The sequence below is a fragment of the Macaca mulatta genome, chromosome 5 (assembly GCF_049350105.2).
Source record: "Macaca mulatta isolate MMU2019108-1 chromosome 5, T2T-MMU8v2.0, whole genome shotgun sequence".
NCBI classification, from domain to species: domain Eukaryota; kingdom Metazoa; phylum Chordata; class Mammalia; order Primates; family Cercopithecidae; genus Macaca; species Macaca mulatta.
Window position 1 is genome coordinate 177,768,891 of NC_133410.1, and position 23,857 is coordinate 177,792,747.

General features: G+C 42.5%; 1 protein-coding gene and 1 long non-coding RNA gene across 3 annotated transcripts in view; one reads left to right on the top strand and one right to left on the bottom strand.

Moving 5' to 3' along the window:
- The window catches only part of SH3RF1 (SH3 domain containing ring finger 1), a 177,574-nt gene extending 168,768 nt beyond the window's left edge, over positions 1-8,806 (bottom strand). For both annotated transcript variants that reach the window (XR_013417380.1, XM_001082524.5), the window contains exons 1-2: positions 8,709-8,806; positions 6,694-7,181 (exon numbers count right to left, since the gene is read on the bottom strand). Coding sequence is in view for 1 of the 2 variants with exons in the window: in XM_001082524.5 (XP_001082524.3) it covers positions 6,694-7,086 (393 nt within the window). In the remaining variant the exon portion in view is untranslated. The remainder of the gene's footprint in view (positions 1-6,693; positions 7,182-8,708) is intronic.
- Positions 8,807-9,306: 500 nt separating this feature from the next.
- Positions 9,307-23,289, top strand: LOC144340873 (uncharacterized). The gene is made up of 2 exons (XR_013417381.1): positions 9,307-9,623; positions 21,303-23,289. It is a non-coding gene; the product is annotated as an uncharacterized LOC144340873 (long non-coding RNA).
- The last annotated feature ends 568 nt before the right edge of the window (positions 23,290-23,857 follow it).

Here is a 23,857-nt window from a genome sequence, read left to right on the forward strand (position 1 = left end):
ACTGGAGTAGGTCTATGTGCTTAAACATGAAAAAATTTCATAGATATAGTAAACAAACCAGCAAATCATTAAATATCCAGATCATGAAATTCTAGTTCTGCAAAAAATCAAGAAACTATATGCATACACATATAAATGTATATGAAAAGATCTGCAAGTATATACACACTTAATAACATACTCTTCTACATTGTTGAATATTTTTTACAACCAGAATACTTTTACATACACTTTGAAATCTACATTCTTTTTCATTTCTAAAATGATAACACTTAGGCTGGGCGCCGCGCCTCACGCCTATAATCCCAACACTTTGGGGGGCTAAGGTGGGCGGATCACTTGAGGTCAGGAGTTGGAGACCAGCCTGGCCAACATGGCAAAACCCCACCTCTACTAAAAGTACAAAAATTAGCCAGGTGTGGTGGCAGGCGCCTGTAATCCCAGCTACTCCAGAGGCTGAGGTGGGAGAATCGCTTGAATCCGGGAGGCAGAGGTTGCAGTGAGCTGAGATCTCACCGTCACCCTCCAGCCTGGGGACAGGGTGAGACTCCATCTCAAAAAATAAATAAATGATAACACTTGACCCCAGAAAGCTGTTGTGAGGTTTACATGATTATGGTTACATGACACTTTATGTGATATAAGAAAGAATCATTATATCTTTAAAAAATTATCAATTAGTATGCACCACAGACTCCCTTTCCCATACCTGCTTTCTACCCCGTTCAAGATCTCATCGCTGAGCCTTACCATTAAGCGTAGCTCAGGAATGAAGTAAAGGTCAGGGACGGGGCAGACATGAAGCCCGGAGTAAGGATCAAGGACGAAATGATGGATAAAATAAAGACGTCAAGAATGCAACAAACATGGTTTAGCCAAAACAAACAAACAAAACCCACCTTTTCCATTTCAATTCAATCATTCTGAAACACACAGAAACATTTCCTTCACCCAAACCACCATATTAAATGTCTTGCTTGGGTCCGGTATGAGTTAATACACATCCTCTTCCCCATCTGTGCGGAGACAACAGTTCCTCTATCAGTCAGTGTTTGTAGTGAACCTTACACACCAGGGGAGCATGTCCCACCCACACTTGATATTCTTTGACCATGCACCTAATCCAAGGACCACAAACTACAAACAAGAACCCCATCATAAATAGAGACCTATTCTATTATCTTATCCCAGCCCCTGGTGCTTCACTATATGCTGCCTTATTTGTTGTTTCTTGTGTGTTACCTCCCCCAAATGTAAACTTTTTCAATAGAAACATGCATTAATGTCATCTTTGACCTAGTATAGATTATCGAACATAACTGGATCTGAAAGAAGCTCTGTACAGGTGCTTGTTCACAGACAGATGTCAAAGATGTCCCACGGCACAGTTCACAGCTGGCAGTTGCTTTCCACACCAAACCTGGAGCAACTCAATTGTCCTAACTTCCTTCAGTTCTTTCTGCCAATGCCATTCCTTGGAATAAAGCCTAGGATGCCTTATTAGGGTGCTACTTAGTCCTGGAAAGCACCAAGTAAGGATCTGTATCTGGTTTGTCCATCATTACCTATCCCTTGAGTAATGCCTTAGGTACTACTGAGTCCTGGAAAGCAGCCTCTCCAGACTCCAGTTACAGATCAATCCAACTTGTCAGAGATAAGAAAGTAGTAGTTTTCCCCCCTCAATATTTCCTTCATTTCATCCAGAACTTTCTGTGCATCTGGTATATTGTCACATAAACTTCAACTTCCTTATAACATGCCTATTTTACAAAATTATGCCAGGCAATGTGGGTAGCTGAGAGGGTAGGCAGGGGCCGAACAACTTCTCAAGGGTATTCCACAGCAGATCACAGAAGGCTGGACCACTGCCAGTTTCTGGGGAAACCAGGACTGAAGGGATTGGCAGTGGACTGAGAGGCCACTCAAGGGGCTGACCTTTAGGAGTATGTCTATAGTCAGAGTACAAGTCGGCTAGGACTACCACATCCAAGCGCACAGACTGGGTGGCTTAAACAACAAAAATGTATTTCCTCACAGTTCTGGAGGCTGGAAGTCCAAGATCAAGGTGTCAGTGGGGTTGGCTTCCTTTGAAGGCAACTCTCCTTGGTTGGTAAGTGGCATCTCCTCCGTGTGTCTTCACATAGTCTTCCCTGTGTGTCTGCATCATCATCTCCTCTTCTCAGAAGAACTCCAGTCTTAGTGGATTAGGGCCCATGCATGTGACCTCATTTTACCTGAACCCTCTCTTTAAAGGTCCTATCCCTGAATATCACCACCTTGTGAGGAACCAGGAGTTAGAACTTCAACCTAGCAAAGTGGGGGGACATAATTCAGACCCTAACAGTCAGCAATAGAGAAAGAGGGAGAAAGGAGGTATGACTGTGCTATGGAGAAATGAAAGCAGACTCAGCCTTTACAGGGGAAATAAATTTCATCCGTGTTCCCTCATATCTAGAATTCCCTACCTTTCTTTCCTGGTCTCTCCATTCTTTGACACGAGCTCCAATCCCGTATCTGTTCTGAAGCCCTGCTAATCGTCTCAGTCCCAATGGTCCCTCTTGCTTATCCCAAATACAGAGCACTTCCTATCTATCCTACCCATCTGGCCCTTCACCCTACGTGGCCCTTGGGGCAGTTCTTGATGCCTTCCACATTATCGAATACGAGGCCTCATCTTACACCATCCCTGTGGCTTGCCTAGTTCACACTTACCTTCTGTCAGTTCTTCCTAGGAGGCATACCCCTTCCTGTGTAGGTCAGTGCCTTTGAAATATTCTTCCCCTCTGCCTCTTCCCTGCCCAGCCCCCATTCCCTAATTAATATCATTTCACCCTTAAGATCTCAGCTCAGATGCCTTTTCCTCAGGAAGCTTTTGAAGATCACACACACAATTCACCTTCACACTAAATGCAGGTCTTTCTTCTATCCTCTCCCCTAGCTTTGTGTCTTAGAACTTATTTAATTACACGCCTGCATTGTTATTATTTTATTAATGTGTCTCTCCCACAAGATGGACCACACATTCAAAAGCTAAGAATCTATATCTGGTTTGTCTACCACTACCTATCCAGCAGCTAGTGTAGTGCCTGGTACCTAACGAGTGCTTAAGAAGTATTTATTAAATAAAGCAACAAATAAACAAAGTATAAATTAGTATAAATCAGGTGGTCTGATGTGATCTATTTTTTGGATGAATATATTTGCTGTGAAGTACAGGCATCATGAAATCATTAAGTAATGATACCTAAAGAGAAACATGCACAGATATTAAGAGAACTTAATGTTAAGAGATATTAAGAGAACTTTAGAGATTTTTTTTTTTTTTTTTTTTTTGAGACGGAGTCTCGCTCTGTCGCCCAGGCTGGAGTGCAGTGGCGCGATCTCCGCTCACTGCAAGGTCTGCCGCCACCCGGGTTCATGCCATTCTCCTGCCTCAGCCTCCCAAGAAGCTGGGACTACAGGTGCCCGCCACCAAGCCCGGCTAATTTTTTTGTATTTGTAGTAGAGACAGGGTTTCACCATGTTGGCCAGGGTGGTCTGGAATTCCTGACCTCAAGTGATCCACCTACCTCCTCAGCCTCCCAAAGAGCTGGGATTACAGGCGTGAGCCACCACATAAGAGAATATCTATGCATGTGTCTGTTTAGATATCATTACTTAATGATTCCTTAAATCACTGGAACTGCACATAGAAGGCAGAAACTATTAAGTCTAAATTCTATAGGGGAACTACTTAAAAACCATGCTTTCCTTATCTAATTTATATACATGCATTTTAACTTCTGCAGCTGTATTTCTTAGGCCATTGACTGGTATCAGCAGTGTCCCTCTCCCTATGGCTCATTCCACTGCTTGACTTTGGCCTAAAACCAACAGGAATTCTTTACTTAGAGGTAAAAAACTGACAGATTCCCATGGTGACTCCAACCCCGCACTCTTTCCTTTTCTCCTTCAAATTAGGCAGGAAACACTAAAATTTTGGGAACAAGATATGCGTCACACATTGGAAATGTTCAAATCTGTTGATAACATTCAATATACTTTGGCTAAATGCATGAGGAGGCCACATGGTCACAGTCTAATGGAACACAGAACATAACTAATAAACTGAAGCAACATTCCACGTTATCACTTTCAGCTTTGCACAACATATGGAAACAGGCTCACTGCACCGCTTGGTTGTGTCAGAACACTTAAGGGAGGGGGATGCACATTTGGGATTTATTACAGGCACTCACCTAAGAGAAGTGTCCAAAGAAGTGCCTTACAATATCCATGTTACAGAATTCTCACTCTTAAAAGGAGTCTTTTTTAGAAATGTATTTATCTTTCAGATGTTTGAACTATACGTATGGCCCTGACTGTTCTGTATATTTGAAAGCAAAAGGTAGTAGTAACTTATTGAGAAACCTTTTTTTAAAAAGGGGTGGGGGGCAGGGGACAGGGGAGGGGCAACAGGGGAGGGGTCTTGCTATGTTGTCTAGGCTAGACTTGAACTCCTGGGCTCAAGTGATCCTCCCGCCCCAGCCTCTGGAGTAGCTAGGACTACAGATGCAAGTAGCTAGAGACTAGAGGTGAATACCATAGTACCTGGCTCGAAAAACTATTTTCAACTAGAAAAAAGGCTGTTCTTTTTCTAAGTATTGCATCAATTGCATCAACTCAGACTACTGAATAGGTTTGTTTTTGTCCTCCATCCTCCCCCAGCAAAGTAACAGACATATTTCCTGTTCCATCCACCTCAACTATTTTGTCCCAGTTATAAGGCTCAAGTTTTGTTGAGTTTCTTGGTAAGTAATTTTTCTCATGCTAAAGAAGAAACATGAAGTAAATTAGGAAAAGCATATAAACCAGAAAAACAATACTAACATCATCAAAATCTCCAAATAATTTACCTAAGAAGTTCAATTTTGGGAGCTTAGCAGTTCAGATAAATGAGAATTACATAGTCAATTTCCATGTTAGCAAGAAAACTTAAAATTCAAAAGACATTGAGTGTTTGAGCCTCTCCTTAAATTCCTCTTTATCGATGATCAAACATTCAATGCATTCCTCACAATAGGTAAGGCAGTGTCAACAACTAAGATACAGTATTCTGGGAAGCCATGCCTTCCCTAGTCTAATTAACAGGGAAACAAAACCTTTCCAAAGATGCAAATCTACCCCTTTATTAAGCTAAACAGACCTATATCAGGTGTCTCAGAAATTATCAACTTGATCACTGGTTCTGGGATTAAAATATTCAAGTCTAAATAAGTGAATTCCATAAAATAAAGGAAATCTAAGAAAAGCACTGTAAGCTGATCACTTTCACAACATGTGGGTTCCAAATAAGGAAAGAAAACCTCCCTAGCCCAAAGTTCTCACTATCTTTAAATAAATAAATATGTCAAAAGAAACCTGACAGCCTTAATGAAACTGTTTTCCGATCAGGTTTTCTAGTGATTAAAATGGTCTCTATACTTTACATCTAGTGATGTAAATACTTCCTATCATTTACAAAAGATGAGCTTGAGAAAGAAGTAGGAAAACTATTCTGTTAAAACTGCCTGGTATCCACATCTGTGAATTATGGGATCTAACGCCATCCTAATGGGCAGTTCCTGTGTTAAATGAAAGAAGTCACTTTTGAGTGCTTACTGGGGACATTTGAAAAAAATATTCTCATCTAGATTAACTGTTCTTTAAAAGCAGATTTTACCAGTTTGGCCAATAATTTAGAATTCCTTCTTCTTACAGAAATGGAGTTGTTTTAATTACTGATGCTCTTGATTACTTTTTATTTTTGCAAAAATTAGAAAAGCACATTTTATCACGAATCCATCACCTGCAACATAATTTATATTTATATTTATTAGAAATTTATATTTATTAGAAATACCTATATTTGTAGGTATTATATTTATTAGAAATACCTATATTTCTAATAAATACCTATATTTCTAATAAATATAGATTATTAATATATATATTTCTAATAGATACAGAAATTGTGTGACAGTTGTGGTAGCTGTCCAAATAATTAGCTTCATCTAAAATTATTTCAGCCCAAACTCAAATCCCAAGAAAAACCATTTTGATGAAATACTTCATTTCATTCACTATAAAGCTAGATGTTTTAGTGTAGTCCTAAGTGACATTTTGTTGCTACAGCAACGAAACTCCGCTACCTGTAGCCATGATTTGTTAAGAATTCCACCAACGAGTAAATTCTGTGCTGTGTATTCATAAAACCAATAGAATGATTCTAAGCAACATAAAAATTAAGGCTTGATTTCCTATTTATGATTTACCCACACACATATTTACAACATATATACACATATGTACTACATACATGTAATTATGACTCTCAGCCCCATCAACAGAAAATACCAAATTTCCATTTTAAAATGGGCACAGAACAAAAGCTGGTTTAGATTTCATTCACTAATTGCTACTTGTTTCCCAAAATTTATCTTAAAAGATAACAGAGACTATCTAGAGATAATTTTCAAAACAATAAAATTTATTATTTATATCCAATCTCATTCCAAGATGGGGGAAAAAATATTCAGAGGTATAGTCTGTCTGTTCCAGTATGTGTGGTTTCCTAAGCAATGAGTTGACTTGGAAAACACCAAGCTAAAGAATAAAGAAAAAATGTGGACATCACCACCTTTATTCACCAAACTACCTTTGTAGGCTACTTACCCTCACTGGGGGGCTCCAGGCTTGCACCCGAGGCTGCTGTCCACCCTGGGAGCTCTGCAGATCTTTTGAGCTACAATTAGCCACAGTGCTGCTCTGAGACCTTAACGCATTTGTGCAGTTGGTCCCACTTCCCCCACCAGGACCAGGTTTCCAAGGCCTCTGCTTGATGCCATCCAGAAGTCTGACCAGCAAGATGTTACTGGGAAGCTCCTCGACACCCGAGCCAACGAGAGTCCTGCACTCGGGACATCTGAGTTCATTTCGAGAACCTACGATCCCCAGCAAACATCGCTTGCAAAACGTATGCTGGCAAGGCAAGACCTTCGCAGAAGCATCAAGGCGCTCTAGACACACAGGACACTCCAAAAGATCCAACAAGGCTGATTCATCCATCTTTATCTACTTTACTGAGAAAAAAGCTTCAGAAATGTTCATAGTAGTGTGCATCCCTTAAAATGACTCATGTAACATCCATTTCAGACTTTGCTCTAGAGTCATGGGGAAAAAGGGGGAAAAGAGAATATGAGTGTTGTTATCTAGGGAAAAAGCTCACAAAGGAGCCAAGAATCAAAAAGTACCCAAAAGTACACTATTCCCTGTCTGAATAGTGTAGCTTTGCTTTGGAATGTGGGTTCCTAAACTCCAAAGTCAACAACTGAAAACAAAATAGGCTTTCTAAACAACGCAAAATTAACCCCTAAAGATATCCAGGGGTTCACTGGGCAAAACAGACACAGAGTATTATACATAATTCCTGCAGAAGGATTTATGAAATGCAATAAGGAATATAATTTCTTAAGCTCTGAAAGGGATATCAGCTGCCTTAATAAAGTCTTCAACTCATAAGAGAAGCTGACAGAGACCATTCAAAGTTTCCTCTACCTGAAATTTACTTTTAAATCCAACTAAATTCCCTTTTTTAAGCCAGTTTAGAGTTTAAGAAACCATGCCTCATGTGATCGCTCGTGGTAAATGATCCCAATATTAAATACATATGTTTCTTCGCTGTTCTTAAAAATAGAACTGTTTAATCTTGCCCAACCAAAAAGAGCTGAAGGTTGACAATTCTAAAAGACACAGATTTGCTTGAAAGCAGCTAAAACAGAAAAGCGCCTTTCAGGGCAGTGGTTGATAACTCTGAAACACATTTCTGAACGGCCTGTCCTAATCCCATTCAGAAAATCTGGCAAAATTACCACCAAAAGAATTCGACAACGGAATGTTGGACTGGAAACTGTGGGCATATGAAAATGAGGCCATTCAGGAAAAAGCAAGCCACTTACTGCGCCGCTCTCCCCCCCACCGCCAAAATAAATGTAAATGTGAATGCCCAAGAGAAAGGGGGTAAAAAGATTTGGCTGGTAGCATTAACAGCTGTTCTTGACAAAGTCGGAGCGGGGGAGTCCCAGGGCTGCGCCCCCGCTCCCACTGCGCCGAGCACAGGTACTCCCGAGCCCGCAGGGAGGCGCGGCGGCCGTTCGCCGCAGACACACCCCGGGGCCAGGTGTCGGCGGCACCCGGCAGGAGCCGGTCCCTGCCTGGGGCTCTCACCCTACAGCCTCCCTCATCTCCGCTCCCCTTTAGGTCAGGCCGGGGACACAAATCCCCCTTACACGACTGCGGGAAGTTTTCAAGGACTTATAAATAAATGCGCAGGCTTAAGTTGCGAAACTCAGCCCCACAGAGTGCCACGGGGAAGCAGCTTTCTAGCCCAGCCAAGATAAGGCGACAGTCCCCAGAGAGACCGCGCCATCCGGGAAGCAGGGGGTGCTGGGCTGCGCCCGGGGAGACCGCGGCACGGAGCCCTGGCAGCTTCCTGCCCGGAGAAGGCAGAGGCCGCGGGCTGCTCCGCTTCCGCAGGTCCTGATTCCCGGCCCAGGGGTACCCGAGGGCTAGGGGAGAGAGAAACCGACCCAGGGCGGGGATGGGGAAACGCCGAGACCACCGCCTTTTCCGCAGCTAGGGGTCCGCCAACGCTGGGTGCCCGCCGGCCCCGCGCCGGCCGCGCGCCCTACCTCGCGCCTCGGCTCCTCCTCTTTGTTCGCGGCCCCGCAGCAGCGGCGGCGGCTGATGCAGATGCGGCCCCGCCGCGCTCGCCGCTCGCAGTGTCTCTGACGCCGCGGCGGCACCGGGAGACTCCTCTCTGCTGCCCCCCTCACGCGCGCACACACACCACGCCGCCGCTGCCGCCTCCCACTTTCCCAGCCAAGGAGGGCGGAGGAAGAGGAGGAGGCCGGGCCGCAGCCGGCGCCCGGGGCGCAAGGGGGCGGCCCCGCGCCACAGCGCCTTCCCCCGGAGCGGGCGCGGCACCTCCCGGAGCCGCCCGCCGCGGCGCCGGCCTCCCGCGCTGAGGTGACCAGCGCCCCGTACCCCGCCGGAGCCCGGGGGCGGGATGGGTGCGGCAGCCTGAGGGGGCGCTGCGAGAGCGGAGAGACTGGGGAGCGGGGCCCTCAGGGGGCAACGAGGGGAAGCCTCGGGGACGGACGCCGTCTCCCACAGGAGAACGCGCCTGAAAAATGGAGCCACCGGAGTGGGAGGCGGCGGGAGTGGAGGCTGAGGGAAGCAGGAAGGAGCCCCGGGGCAGAGTCCCGCCGCGTCCTCCTCCCCCCGGCACGGCTGGGCGCCCGGGACGGACTCTTCCTCCCCGGGCTGGGAGAGTCGCGGCGCGGGAGGGGCTGGGTCCGCGGAGGCGGCGGGAGCAGTCCTGGCGGGAACCGATCCCGCTGCACTTTGCGTCTGGTTGCCCACCCTGGACACTTACTTGGTAGAGTCGGTGCGAAGTGTTGCCCCTTGGGGCCGAGAGCGGCGTGGTGAATCGATGAGGACAGTGCCGCGTCCACCTGCCCGCACCCAGCCATCAGTCACCCCAGGACCGAAACTGGAGCCAGCCTGGAGGACCGCTGACCCCAAAGCCCAAGGCTAGGAAAAAGGTAGTATGGGCTTCCAACCCAGCCGCGGGGGCTCTGTTATCCCTGCCCTAAGTGGGGAGAATTGAGTCTGACCTCAGGTGGGCTGGCACCGTAAAGCACGCTGAGAGACGCCTCTTTTATCTGAGCCTGGGCGGCTGCCATCATCGTCGCAGTAATCTTTGTTTTGGTTGCCCCAGGCACACACCTGTAAACCGAAGTGGAGTTTTGAAAAACATCTTGTCCATAGGTTTTGAGGTTTTTCCGTCTCGATTTAGTGGAGAAACAAGTTAAAAATTTTGTCACTGATCTAAAGTAGACATTATTGTATTTGCATTTACCATCAATTTACAAAAAGTTATCCCAAATACCCTTCCTCAAAGGTGGGCAGAAACTAGATGGTTATAAGAAGAAAGGGTTACAATAGATGCAAGAAATCTCTGCCCGGCCACCAACTAGGTTTATGATTTAGAGAGGAGTCTCAGTTTATCCTCTAGTCTCCAGCTAGGGCCACAGCTGAACCATTCAAGACATAAGGATCACATAAGCATGAAAAAATTATAACAGCTAACAATGATCACTCACTGTACACCAGGCACTGTGCTGAACATTTTTCATGCATCAGTTCAATTCTCACAGCAACCCTCTATGTCATCTTTTCTCAGCCTTGTTCTAAATAGATTCATATGCTGAGAGTCATAATGTATGAACACCAAAAATCATAGCCCACTTCCCCTTCCATTAGAAGTGAGCAAATGCACGGGTATTTGGGCATTTGAGCTGAGAAAGACTACGGAAGGAATGAATGGAATGGAGAATTTCTAGTCCAGTTTGCAAACTGAAAGTGACTACTTAGTTCTGCATGTGGAGCTGGGCAGATGGATGAAGATGAGGCTGACCAGAAGATTACAGTCAATAAACAGATAAGGATTCTTTGCAGTTATTAGAACTGAAGCTCAAATGGGTTCATTTTCCCCTGGTCACACAGTAGGTAATGTTGAACCAAGACTCGGTCCCAGCTCTCTGGATTCCAAGTCCAGTTCTCTTTCCACCATTCCAAGGCCCTGTCTTTTGCACATCACCGTCATATCCCCACCCCAGGCAAAGCGAAGCACAGTGTGTCTCTTCCCAAGGGAAAGAAGAAACTGTTAATCATGTAATTACTCGAAAGCAAGGGAAAATTTTTATTGTATTCTTATTTTGGTTTGGTGTTTGATTTTAGAGAGAGCAGCACACAAGGTCGTAGGTAGAATTGTGCAGCTCTTGAAACTCCTGGCAAAAAACAAAATCAATAATTACACCCATTTTCTTTGTTTTGTTTTCTTTTTTTGTTTTTTTGTTTTTGTTTTTGTTTTTTTTGAGACGGAGTTTCACTCTTGTTGCCCAGGCTGGAGTGCAATGGCACGATCTCGGCTTACCACAACCTCCGCCTCCCAGGCTCAAGCGATTCTCCCACCTCAGCCTCCGGAGTAACTGGGATTACAGGCACCCACCACCATGCCTGGCTAATTTTGTATTTTTAGTAGAGACAGGGCTTCTCTATGTTGGTCAGGCTGGCCTCAAACTCCCAATCTCAGGTGATCTGTCCACCTCAGCCTCCCAAAGTGCTGGGATTACAGGTGTGAGCCACCGTGCCTGGCCACACCCATTTTCAAAGAACTGAAGACGATGTGTCCCAAGACAGCAGTGATCAAAGAATCTGGCATACATCTCATGAATATTATCCAGGATGTGGCTGTACTTCTTTTAATGCCCCAGTGCATGTTATATAGTTTTTAGAACACAACACTTTTGTTAGCTTTAGTTACTCCAGCTGTAAAATGAAGTCTTAGGCAAGTTACTTTAACCTCCTGAGCCATTTTCTGTCAAATGGTGAAAAAAAAATCAGAGTGTTGTGGGACGACTAGATGAGACTACATGCTGGTTCTTTGTAATCTGTACATCTCTATTAAAGTCAGATAGCATCATTATCATAATCTGCCAAGAATCACCCAAGCAGAGTTATTCTGGGCAAAGTCCTTTCTTCCCAGGGTCTTAAAAAAGTTTGGGACAGGCCAGGCATGGTCGCTCACACCTGTAATCCCAGCACCTTGGGAGGCTGAGGCAGGTGGATCACCTGAGGTCAGGAGTTCGAGACCAGCCTGGCCAACGTGGTGAAAACCTGTCTCTAGTAAGAATACAAAAAAAAAAGAAAAATAGCTGAGCATTGTGGCGGGCACCTGTAATCGCAGCTACTTGGGAGGCTGAGGCAGGAGAATTGCTTGAACCTGGGAGGTGGAGGTTGCAGTGAGCCAAGACTGCACCACTGCACTCCAGCCTGGGTGACAGAGTGAGACTCTGTCTCAAATAAATAAGTTTGGTATAATGCTAGTAATTGCAAAGTCCTGTCAATACTATAGGGAAAGGGGCAGTTGGGGAAGAGAAGCATGTTCATCTTTTCACATCTGGGAACTGAACATGAAGGAAGGGATGTAAGCATGTTGTGCTTAAGATCCCTGTGACTTTGAGTAGAACCATGAAAAACATAAATACACCCTGTGACATAATAATGATAGCTTGGGTTTACACGGTTCTTATCCTCCCAAGACTTCAAAGGACTTTCATATATATTATCTCATCTGTCTTCTCAACATCCCTCAGAAGCGGTAAAGACAGACATGATTACTTCCATGTAGATGGGAAAAAACAAGATGTAGAGAAATTATTGCTCTAAGTGGTGACAAAAATCAGGCACTTAAATATCCAGTCCAGAGCACTCTTTGGTAAACTTTGGTGCTGTGCTTTCACACGGATATATATATATATACACACATGTGTCTGATTATCATTTTCCTTCAAACCTTGTTTCTTCTCCAGTTGCCATGATATTGGTAAATGATAGCACTCTTCATTCAGTTGTTCAAACTAGAAACCTAGGGATCGTCTTTGATTTCCCTTTTCCTCTCCATCAGTTCTGCTAGCTTCTCCCAAAATATGTTTCAATTTATACCCACTTTCCTTTGCCTCCAGTGCAAGTTTATTTAAGCCACCATCACACTTTGTCTCTGGCCCTCCTAAACCAGTCTCTCTGTTTCCACTCTTGTCCCCATAATCTTGCCCAGAATATAGTAACATTCAGAGTGAACAACAAAAAATGCATAACATACCAGTTACTACGTTGCTCCAAACTCATCAATTTCTTCCCATCATGCCTGAAATTTAAAGTCAAATATAGTCTTTGTCTTACAAGACTCACTGTCACTTGGACCCTGCACCACTGCATCTCAGCATAGTACTCTATCTTCTTTGCAGCACTTTTTGCTGTCTAATTTTTTGATTCCTTATTTATTGCCTATCTTCTTTACCTGAATATAAGTTCCCTGAAGGCAGTGACTGGGTCTGTCTTCTTTACCATTATGTCCTTCACAGCCAACACACAGTGATTCCAGTGACTAATTCTCAAATAAGGAGTTAATCAAGTATACAGTTATATTTCTTGCTATCCTAAAACTACATAGATACTTAGTACCTCACTGCCCTACAGATGGGAAATCAGGCAGGCAATGTTCCAAGTTCCATTGAGAGTCTTTCTTATAATCTGTCAATCAGTGAGTTTGATGTAGAAGATGAGGACACATGATTCTTGATTCTTCCTCTTATATTTCACAGTTAAGCTACAGAAACAGCTAAACACCAGCTCTGTAACACAGAACATAAACGCAATGCCAGTTTATCTTTATTCAAGGTCTTAGTTAATGACGTCACCATCCCTTTAGTTCCCCAGGCAAGCAAGAAAATGCAGATTATCTTCAGCTTCCCCTTCTCCCCATGATCCCTCCCCCTCCTACCGTCCAGATGGATGATCCAGAGAGCATCAGAAGTGCTTCTTACATCTCTCTTTTCCTCCCAATCCTTATTTCAGTCCTGCCTATCTCCTACTTGGACAATAAGTACCTGCTTCCATTTCTCTCTAGTGTACCGGATTATGGAGAGAGCTTTGGAGTCAAAGTTTCTACCACCTATTAACTGGGTGACCTTGGGCAAGTTTCCAATCTTCTGTGCCTGAGTTCTGCCTGTAAAATGGGCGTAACAATACTACCTACCTTAGAGTTTTTGTGGTGATTTTATATACGTTAATAAAAATGAAATGTTTAAAACTATGCCTGACACATGGTAAGTACTTAAATAATGACAGTATTATTTTTATAGATCCACTACCTAACTGAATGACTTGGCAAATTTCTTTAATATTTTTGAGTTTCAACTTCCTAGTCTATACAAATGGATATAATATTATATACTTCGAAAGCCTGATGTAAAAAAACTAGGGACAAAATGAAAAACCTAGTATAGCACCTTCCTGGCACATAGTAGGGACCCAATAAAATGTTTGTTTCTTGCCTTTTTGACTATGTATCTGTCTGCATCTGTTTCCATATAATTAGGAAGTGGATTGGATTCTATCTAAGGTTCCTTCCAGCATTAATTATTTCCATCCCAACTGCACAAAGGACATCTAAGGGCAATGGAATCCCCTTGTATAAAGCCAAGTGGTCATGAGGCACCATAGTTGTCAGGAAACCGAGCACTTAGAGTCAGGCAAGCCCAGAGAGGCTATTTTGGTCTGCAGTAGTGGGAAGGTGGTGCAAACTCCACTGTCTGGCAAAAAATCGGAGCAGATGGAATATTTATAGGCACTCCCCGAGGATTTCAGTTCAATCAGGAAGGATGCTAGGAAGAAAGTTAGACTGATGAGTAGGAGGTAACTGAACTGCATCTTCCTCCAGCCTTCTTGAAACAGGTCTGAACATTTGAGAAGCTGTTTTTTGGGTAGTTTTGTTTTGTTTAAGACAGGGTCTTGCTCTGTCACCCAGGCTACAGTGCAGTGGCACAATATCACTGCAGCCTCCACCTCCTGGCTCAAGCGATCCTCCCACCTCAGCCTCCCGAGTAGCTAGGACTACAGGCACGCACCACCATGCCCAGCTAATTTTTTGTATTTTTGGTAGAGATGGGGTTTTGCCATGTTGGCTAGGCGGGTCTCAAACTCCTGAGCTCAAGCGATCCACCCACCTTGGCCTCCCACAGTGCTGGGATTACAGGCGTGAGCCACCACACCTGGCTAGAGAAGCTGTGTTTGACAATGAAATACCTGGGGAAAGTTAGAGTTCTCCATACAGACTAATTCTAACCCAGCCTTCAGGGAGAGATTCTTGAGGTTTAATGCAATGAGAACCATCTGCAACACTGGTTTAAAATTCACACGCCCTCCCCTCATCCCTGGAGAGTTAGTAGGTCCAGCCTGGGTTCAAGAATCAGGTGATTCTCATGTACATGATGCTGGGACCACAAACTGAGAAACACAAACGTAGGCTTGTCCAGAGGCACATTTAAAGGGAAATAACCCAGGCACTGACCAAGGAAGCTAATTTTAAAAGGGCACTCTGGGGCTTTGTTTTTGTAGAGGATGTGGGATCTTGGAACCAGAGCTAGTTTGCTAGGGACAATAGGAGAGGGATTGAGTGTGCCCACCTCCGTTCATTCCAGTCTGTGCCCCTCTTCCCTGCCCACCCTCCATACAGCGCTCAGCCTTTCCTCTTAATAAATGCTGGACAGATTTTTAAAGGATATCAGTTTGAAAAGGGAGCTAGAATATTAGCCTGCCCAGAGAAACACACATGCTGGCCTAGCTCACTCCAGGACCCTAAATGTGAACAGAGGTCACCCATATCAAGCCTCAGAAAGTCCTGTTGTTTAATATGGTTAAATTTCAATAAAAACATGCCTGAAAATTAGATGCCTCTAATATATAACTTGGTCAAAGTTCAAAGATAAATTTAACCTACATGACGAAAAAAATAATGAGTTGTTCCTTTCTATTAAAACTAATTTTTCCTGTCAAATGCCATTATCATTTTAGAAGTTCAAACCTTGAAGTGGTCTTTTTGCACACAAGCAAACTTTACCTAAACCAAAGTATTAGGGAGAGACTAGATAAATATCCATCACTTTATCTAACCATCTTCGGGAAATGAAATTCCATAATCTTCCTTGGTAACCATCTTTATATATTAAAGATTATTTATCAATTTTCAGACTTCTTTCTTTCTGATCAAATTTAAAGATAATGGTAAACTTTTCTAACGCATCTAAATAGGCCAGCTTAAAAATACACACAAAAAGAAAACATGTGCATGGATTCACTAGAGACTCAAAAATTATGACGCAGGTTTCTTTTTAAATTATAGCGTTAGGCTAAGGATGTTGGCCGCCTTTATCAGTTTATCCACTAAACTGTGTAATTCATATGTGTAATCAAATACAAGCCTATATTCTGTGATTCCATAATAGTAGAAATGATCCCATCATAACATTTTCTTCTGTTTATAGCTAACTCTTTTATTTATTTATTTATTTTTATTTATTTTTATTTATTTATTTTTTGAGACAGGGCCTCACTCTGTCTGGAGTGCAATGGCACGATCTCAGCTCACAGCAACCTCTGCCTCCCGGGCTCAAGTGATTCTCCTGCCTCAGCCTCCCGAGTAACCGGGATTATAGGCACATGCCACCATGCCCGGCTAATTTTTGTATTTTTAGTAGAGACGAGGTTTCACCATGTTGGTCAATCTGGTCTCAAACTCCTGACCTCAAGTGATCCACCTGCCTCAGCCTCCCAAAGTGTTGGGATTACAGGCATACGCCACCAGACCCGGCGAACATAACTTTAAAAATTAAATTCCATCATCTTTTTATGCCATATAAATTAATCTGATAGAGTATCTGATATATTTATTACAAAGCTTTCCCCATGTAAATTACACATACAATAAAAGTACTGAGTAACTCATCAAAAAATTTAGTAATGATTGATGTTACTGAATTAAACCTAAGTGTAGCAATATAGAAAATAATGTTTTAAACAATCTTTCTCAAAATAATCTCCTTCCCCTGTAATTCAAATAAAAGGCTGTAGAGTGTTTAAAAAAATATGAACCCAAGATGATATCAGTCCAGTTGACATTCTTTCTCTTTGACAAGATTGTGGAAGACTAAAGATTAAGATAATTTCCTTGTTTTCCATAATGCTTTTATGCAAAAATGATGATTTGCATAATTTCTTTTCAGTCTCAATTGAATTTCTGAAGCTATTTTTCAAGCAAACTTCCACATGTCTCCAGTGTACACCATCTGTCTCATCTCTCTTTCTCTCCTTTTTTAAAGTATTACAATTATCTTGTAACAGGAGCTGTCAAATCTTTATCCCCCAAGGATTCTTTCTTTTGATAAATGAAAAGGAACTGTATATATTGTTATGTGTAGTTGTATGAATGTGACGGGGGTTAAGGAAAGGTTAGATGTTCAAAGCTGTTATGGCTAAGTTGACATATTAGAGGAAATGTGATCGGGTAAGTTGGCCAGAGTTTTAAAATAAGATCCTTCACTATAGGAAAATGAAGAAATGTTTAGTCAAAAGGTCAGGGGAAGGGAGGATCTTAAAGCAAAGAAGAATTTGAAAGTAGTCTGTGGCCCATACTACAAAGTATTAAAGAAAATATGGGGAAAAAAGAGGAATGGCTTTACTCACAAGCTGCAAATTGCTTATAAAGCCTATTGGCATTTGGAAATGGTTGATGCTTTTACTAGGAGAATCAAGTTTTATGTTTACATAGTAAGTATATACTCAGCAGTAACTTCCAGGAAATCACATGGATTGCCAAGAAAAAGTCCTTATTGAAGTATTATTTAGAAAAAAAATCCTGCCAAAAACATTAAAGAGGCTTTTTAAAAATTGAAGTTCACAAGGAAATGCAATAGATAGAATTTATGTAGTACTCAGAATTTACAACTAATATATTTTATAGCATTTCATAAAACTTTTATTTGCAACTCAATTTCAATCAATTGTAAAGTTCCAATTACTAAAAAGTATAGTTAAAGTTTCAGCTATCTAGAATTATTAAAGAACGGTTCGCTCTAAAAAAAAAACTTTTATTTGGAGGCAAACATTTAAAATATAGTAGGTATCGGCTGGGCACAGTGGCTCATACCCGTAGTGCCAGCACTTTGGAAGGCTGAGGCAGGCAGATCAGTTGAGGTCAAGAGTTTGAGACCAGCCTTGTCAACATGACGAAATTCCCTCTCTACTGAAAATACAAAAAAAATTAAGCAGGCCTAGTGGTGCATGCCTGTAATCCCAGCTACTCGGGAGGCTGAGGCAAGAGAATCATTGGAATCCGGGAGGCAGAGGTTGCAGTGAACTGAGATTGCACCACTGTACTCCAGCCTGGGCAACAGAGCAAGACTCTGTCTCAAAAAACATAAATAAATAAATAAATAAATAAATAAATAAATAAATAAATAAAATTATATATATAATAAATATATATAGTCTGTATCACTGACTTTTGAAATAGAGGACATTGAAAAAATTAACATTTACAGATGACTGTGAGCCATCATTATAAACATCAGTTCCTGTACAAAGGGAGCAGTTAAGACTATAGAGTCAGACACACTTGAGTTTGAGTCCTGGCTCAAAATTTCTACTTATGCGGCTTTAAGAAAGATATTTAGGCCGGGCGCAGTGGCTCAAGCCTGTAATCCCAGCACTTTGGGAGGCCGAGACGGGCGGATCACAAGGTCAGGAGATGGAGACCATCCTGGCTAATATGGTGAAACCCCGTCTCTACTAAAAATACAAAAAACTAGCCGGGCGAGGTGGCGGGCGCCTGCAGTCCCAGCTACTCGGGAGGCTGAGGCAGGAGAATGGCGTAAACCCGGGAGGCGGAGCTTGCAGTGAGCCGAGATCCGGCCACTGCACTCCAGCCTGGGCGACAAAGCGAGACTCCGTCTCAAAAAAAAAAAAAAAAAAAAAAGAAAGATATTTAACCGCCAGGCGCAGTGGCTCACACCTGTAATCTCAGCATTTTGGGAGGCCGAGGTAGGCGGATCACCTGAGGTCGGGAGTTCGAGACCAACCTGACCAACATGGAGAAACCCTGTCTCTACTAAAAATACAAAATTAGCTGGATGTGATGGCACATGCCTGTAAACCCAACTACTAGGGAGGCTGAGGCAGGAGAATTACTTGAACCTGGGAGGCAGAGGTTGCGGTGAGCTGAGATCGTGCCACTGCACTCCAGCCTGGAAGACAAGTGCGAAACTCCATCTCAAAAAAAAAAAAAAAAGATATTTAACCTATATAAGCCTTAGTTTCATTGTCTGTAAAATGGATATAATGGTACCTACCTCAGGTTGTCATGAAGCTTAAAAGAGATAATACATTTGTTTGTTTGTTTGTTTTAAATTTTATTTATTTATTTATTTATTTATTTATTTATTTATTTTGAGACAGAGTCTTGCTCTGTCACCCAGGCTGGAGTGCAGTGGCACAATCTCGGTTCACTGCAACCTCGGATCACTGCAACCTCCGCCTCCTGGGTTCAAGCAATTCTCCTGTCTCAACCTCTTGAGTTGCTGGAATTACAGGTGTGCACCACCACACCTGGCTAGTTTTCGTATCTTTAGTAGAGATTGGGTTTCACCATGTTGGCCAGGCTGGTCTCAAACTCCTGACCTCAAGTGATCTGCCTGCCTCTACCTCCCAAAGTGCTGGGATTACAGGCGTGAGGCACCACACCTAGCCAAAAGAGGTAATACATTCGATGTGCTTAGTGTATTTACATGGGACTTAGAACTCAGTAAAGCTTAACCAGTCCTAGTATTATTAGTATTAGTGTTGATATTGCCATGATTATTTTGCATTGAGGCATTTAGTAGCAGTTTTCTCTTGATAACACTAGAATTCTATATTTTTAAATCTTGTACAGTTGTGCCACAGAGTGATTTTTCCAACAGTAACACACTGCATATATGATGGGGGTCTCATAGAATTATAATGGAGCTGTAAAATTCCTGTTGCCTAGTGAAGTGGTAGCCGTCATAAAGTCATAGTGTAATGTGTTAATCACATGTTTCTGGTGATGATGGTGGAAACAAGCCTACTGTGCTGCCAGTGGTATAACAGCGTAGCATATACAGTTATGTATGGTACATAATACTTGCTAATGGTAATAAATGACTGTGTTCTTGGATTATGTATTTCCTCTACTATACTTTTTAATCATTATTTTAGAGTGTACTCCTACTTATTAAAAACAAAACTAACTGTGAAACAGCTTCAGGCAGGTCCTTTAGGAGGCATTCCTGAAGAAGACATTGTTATCCTAGGAGATGACAGCTCCATGTGTGCTATTGCCCCTGAAAACCTTCCAGTAAGACAAGATATGGAGGTGAAAGATAGTGAAACTGATGATCCTGACACCTTGTAGGCCTAGGCTAATGTGTGTGCTTATGTCTTTTTTTTTTTTTTTTTTTTTTTTTTGAGACGGATTCTCACTCTGTCGCCCAGGCTGGAGTGCAGTGGCTGGATCTCAGCTCACTGCAAGCTCCGCCTCCTGGGTTCACGCCATTCTCCTGCCTCAGCCTCCCGAGTAGCTGGGACTACAGGCGCCCGCCACCACGCCCAGCTAAGTTTTGTATTTTTAGTAGAGATGGGGTTTCACCATGTTGGCCAGGATGGTCTTGATCTCTTGACGTCGTGATCCACCTGCTCGGCCTCCCAAAGTGCTGGGATTACAGGCGTGAGCCACCGTGCCCAGCCTATGTCTTCATTTTTAACAAAGAAGTTTAAAATGAAAAAAAAAATTAAAGAATGAAATAATGTCTTTTGCAGCAACATGGGTGGAGCTTGAGGCCATTCACAGAAGTGAACTCAGAAACAGAAAACCAAATGCCACACACATGTTCTCATTCATAAGTGGGAGCTAAACAATAAGCACACATGGAAATAAAGGTGGAAATTATAGACACCGGGGACTCCAAAAAGAGGGAAGGTGGATGAGGAGCAGGGATTGAAAAAGTACCTATTGAGTACAATGCTCACCATTTGGGTAACAGGTACTCTAGAAGTTTAAACTGCACCAGTACACATATACCCATATAACAAGCATAGGCAGGTACTCCCTGAATCTATAATAAAATAAAAAAATTTAATAGAAAAAAAGCTTATAGAGTAGGATATAAATAAAGAAAATATTTGTGTATAGCTGTACAATGTGTTTGTGTGTATTATTGCAAAAGAGTAAAGAGATTTTTAAAGAGTTTATAAAGTCCAAAAGTTTCAGTAAGCTAAGATTAATATACTATTGGAGAAAGAAAGTTTTTTAAATAAATTTAGTGCAGCCTAAGTGTACAGTGTTTATAAAGTCTACAGTGGTGTACAGTAATGTCCTAGGCCTTCACACTCACTCACCACTCACTCACTGACTCACTCAGAGCAGCTTCCAATCCTGCAAGCTCCAATCACGGTAATTGCCCCTAGAGAGGTGTACCACTTTAAAACTCTTTTATACCATATTTTTACTGTGTCTTTTCTGTTTGGATATGTTTAGATACACAGGTATTTACCATTGTGTTACAATTGCCTGCAGTATTGAGTATGGTACCATGCTGTACAGATTCGTAGCCTAGGAGCAATAGGCTAAACCATATAACCTAGATGTGTAGTAGGCTATAGCTTCTGCATTTGTGTAAGGGTATGTTTGCACAAAGATGAAATCGCCTAATGACACATTTCCCACAACATATCACTGTTGTTAAGCTATGTATGACTGTACTTAGAAACTTTTTTTTTGTTTTCTCTTTCTTCTCTTTCTACAGCCATCAGAAGCCGCCCAAACCTTTAATGGTGAGGGTTTAGAAGTGCCATATAGGAGGAAGAGTTTTAGAGGGCCCACTCCAGCCCTGCTGCTTTGCCAGCACCTTTACTTCTCTGATATCGCTGAGCTCCAGACCCAGCTTTCATTGACGTGATTCTCATTGTAAGAACCTGATCCTAAGTCTTTACACATTTTTGGCCTGTGCCATCCTCTGATGCTTGACTCTTATGTTTGGAATCCTCCTCTCCTACTCACCACCTATTCACCCACTTTTGATAAATAATCTTTCCCTGTAGATTTTATCTTTAACTCTTCTTGGACCTCCGTTCTCACATTTTTTTCCTGAGCATGTTAGTCACTTGTCTTGCTTCCAACTGCTGGTTTTCTCAGATCCAGCCTTCTTACTTGGGGCTTGGCAGCAGATGATTTTTTTCTCACTGTTTCCACAGTAGCAGTCTTTCTCACTTAGTTTATCCACACTGCTAGCATCTCAGTAATCAATTAACCTATATTGTAAGACCTGTGTGTAGAGTGATAGAAATTAGTCAAAATGCAACGATACCATCAAAGTTATTCATCTCCTTTTTCTTTTTTTCTTTTCTTTTTTTTTTTTTTTTGGAAACAGAGTCTCACTCTGTCACCCAGGCTGGAGTACAGTGGCACTGCAAGATATGCCTCCCGGGTTCACGCCTTTCTCCTGCCTCAGCCTCTGGAGCAGCTGGGACTATAGGCGCCCACCACCAAGCCTGGCTAATTTTTTAATATTTTTTTAGTAGAGACGGTGTTTCACTGTGTTAGCCAGGATGGTCTCAATCTCCTGACCTCGTGATCCGCCCGCCTCGGCCTCCCAAAGTGTTGGGATTACAGGCATGAGCCACTGCGCCTGGCCTTTATATCCTTTTTCTTACCTGTATCCATCATTCCCTCCTAACCAATGTAGTGGCTATGTGGCTTGCTTTCCTGTCTTTCTACATGCTCATGTAACCATTTATAAAACATATGTGCATATATACGGGAATTGAGTTTTTTGTTTTTGTTTTGTTCTTTTAAAAAAAGGATTCAGCTAGGCACAGTGACTCACATCTATAATTCCCAGTGTTTTTGGAGGCTGAGGCAGGAGGATTGCTTGAGATCAGGAGTCTGAGACCAGCCTGGGCAACATAGCAAGACTCCATCTCTACAAAAAAATTTTTTTTAATTAGCCAGACATAGTGGTGTGCACCAGCAGTCCTAGCTACTCAGGAGGCTGAGGTGGGAGGATTGCTTGAGCCCAGGAGTTTGAGACTGCAGTGAGCTATGATCACACCACTGCACTCCAACCTAGATGACACAGTGAGACCCTGTCTCTAAAAAGGAAAAAAAAAAAAAAGGATTCTATTTTATACATACACATTTTTCTGCATCTTGCTTTTCCTCTCTAAAAATACATATTGTAAGAATCCTATTCAGTCAACTGGCATAGAGCTAACTTATTCTAATGGCTGCATAGTTTTCCATGAAATGATCGTATCCCAATCATTTTTCTTTCTTTATTTTTTTTCTTTTTTTTTCTGTCTCACTCTGTCTCCCGGGCTGAGTGCAGTGGCACTATCACAACTCACTGGCTCACTGCAGCCCTGATCTCCCAGGCTCAAGCAACCTTCCCACCTCAGCCTTTCCACCATGGGAGGCACACACCACCGTGCCCAGTTTTTTTATTTTTTTTTTTTCTTGGTAGAGATAGAGTCTCACTATGTTGCCCAGGCTGGTCTTAAACTCCTGGGATCAAGCATCCTCCTGCCACAGTTTCCCAAAGTGCTGGGATTACAGGCATGAGCCACACCCCCAGCCCCCAATCATTTTGTTTTTTGTTATTCATTATACATTAGTAGTCATTCATTATTAGTCATTAATGTTTCACTAATGTTATTCATTAGTAGTCATTCATTATTTTGTTTTCTGTTATGAAAAACAAAGCTGCAATAAACATTCTTGTTTCTATATCCTTATGCAGAGAATGGATTCCTCAGGATGGAATTTCCTGATCAAGGGGAATGCATATTTCTAATGGATGTTGCCACATTTCATACCACAAAATGGAACATTCAACTATCTATCATGAAAGCATGAAAATATCCATTCCACATTCCCAAATCACCCTTGCTGGCTGTTGTGCTTTTACATTTGTATTATTTTGGTAGGTGCCTTATGAGATCTGATATACATATATGTATGTATTATATATATGTGTATGTATATATGTATGTGTGTATATACAGGTATATGTGTGTGTGTATGTGTGTGTGTGTGTATGTGCGCGTGTGTGTGTGTGTGTGTATATATATATATATTTTTTTTTGAGGCAGAGTTTTGCTCTTGCTGCCCAGGCTGGGGTGCAATGGCGCGATCTTGGCTCACTGCAACCTCTGCCTCTCAGGTTCAAGTGATTCTCCTACCTCAGCCTCCCGAGTAGCTGGGATTATAGGCACGTGCCACCATGCCCAGCTAATTTTGTATTTTTAGTAGATACGGGGTTTCACCATGTTGGCCAGGCTGGTCGAACTCCTGACCTCAGGT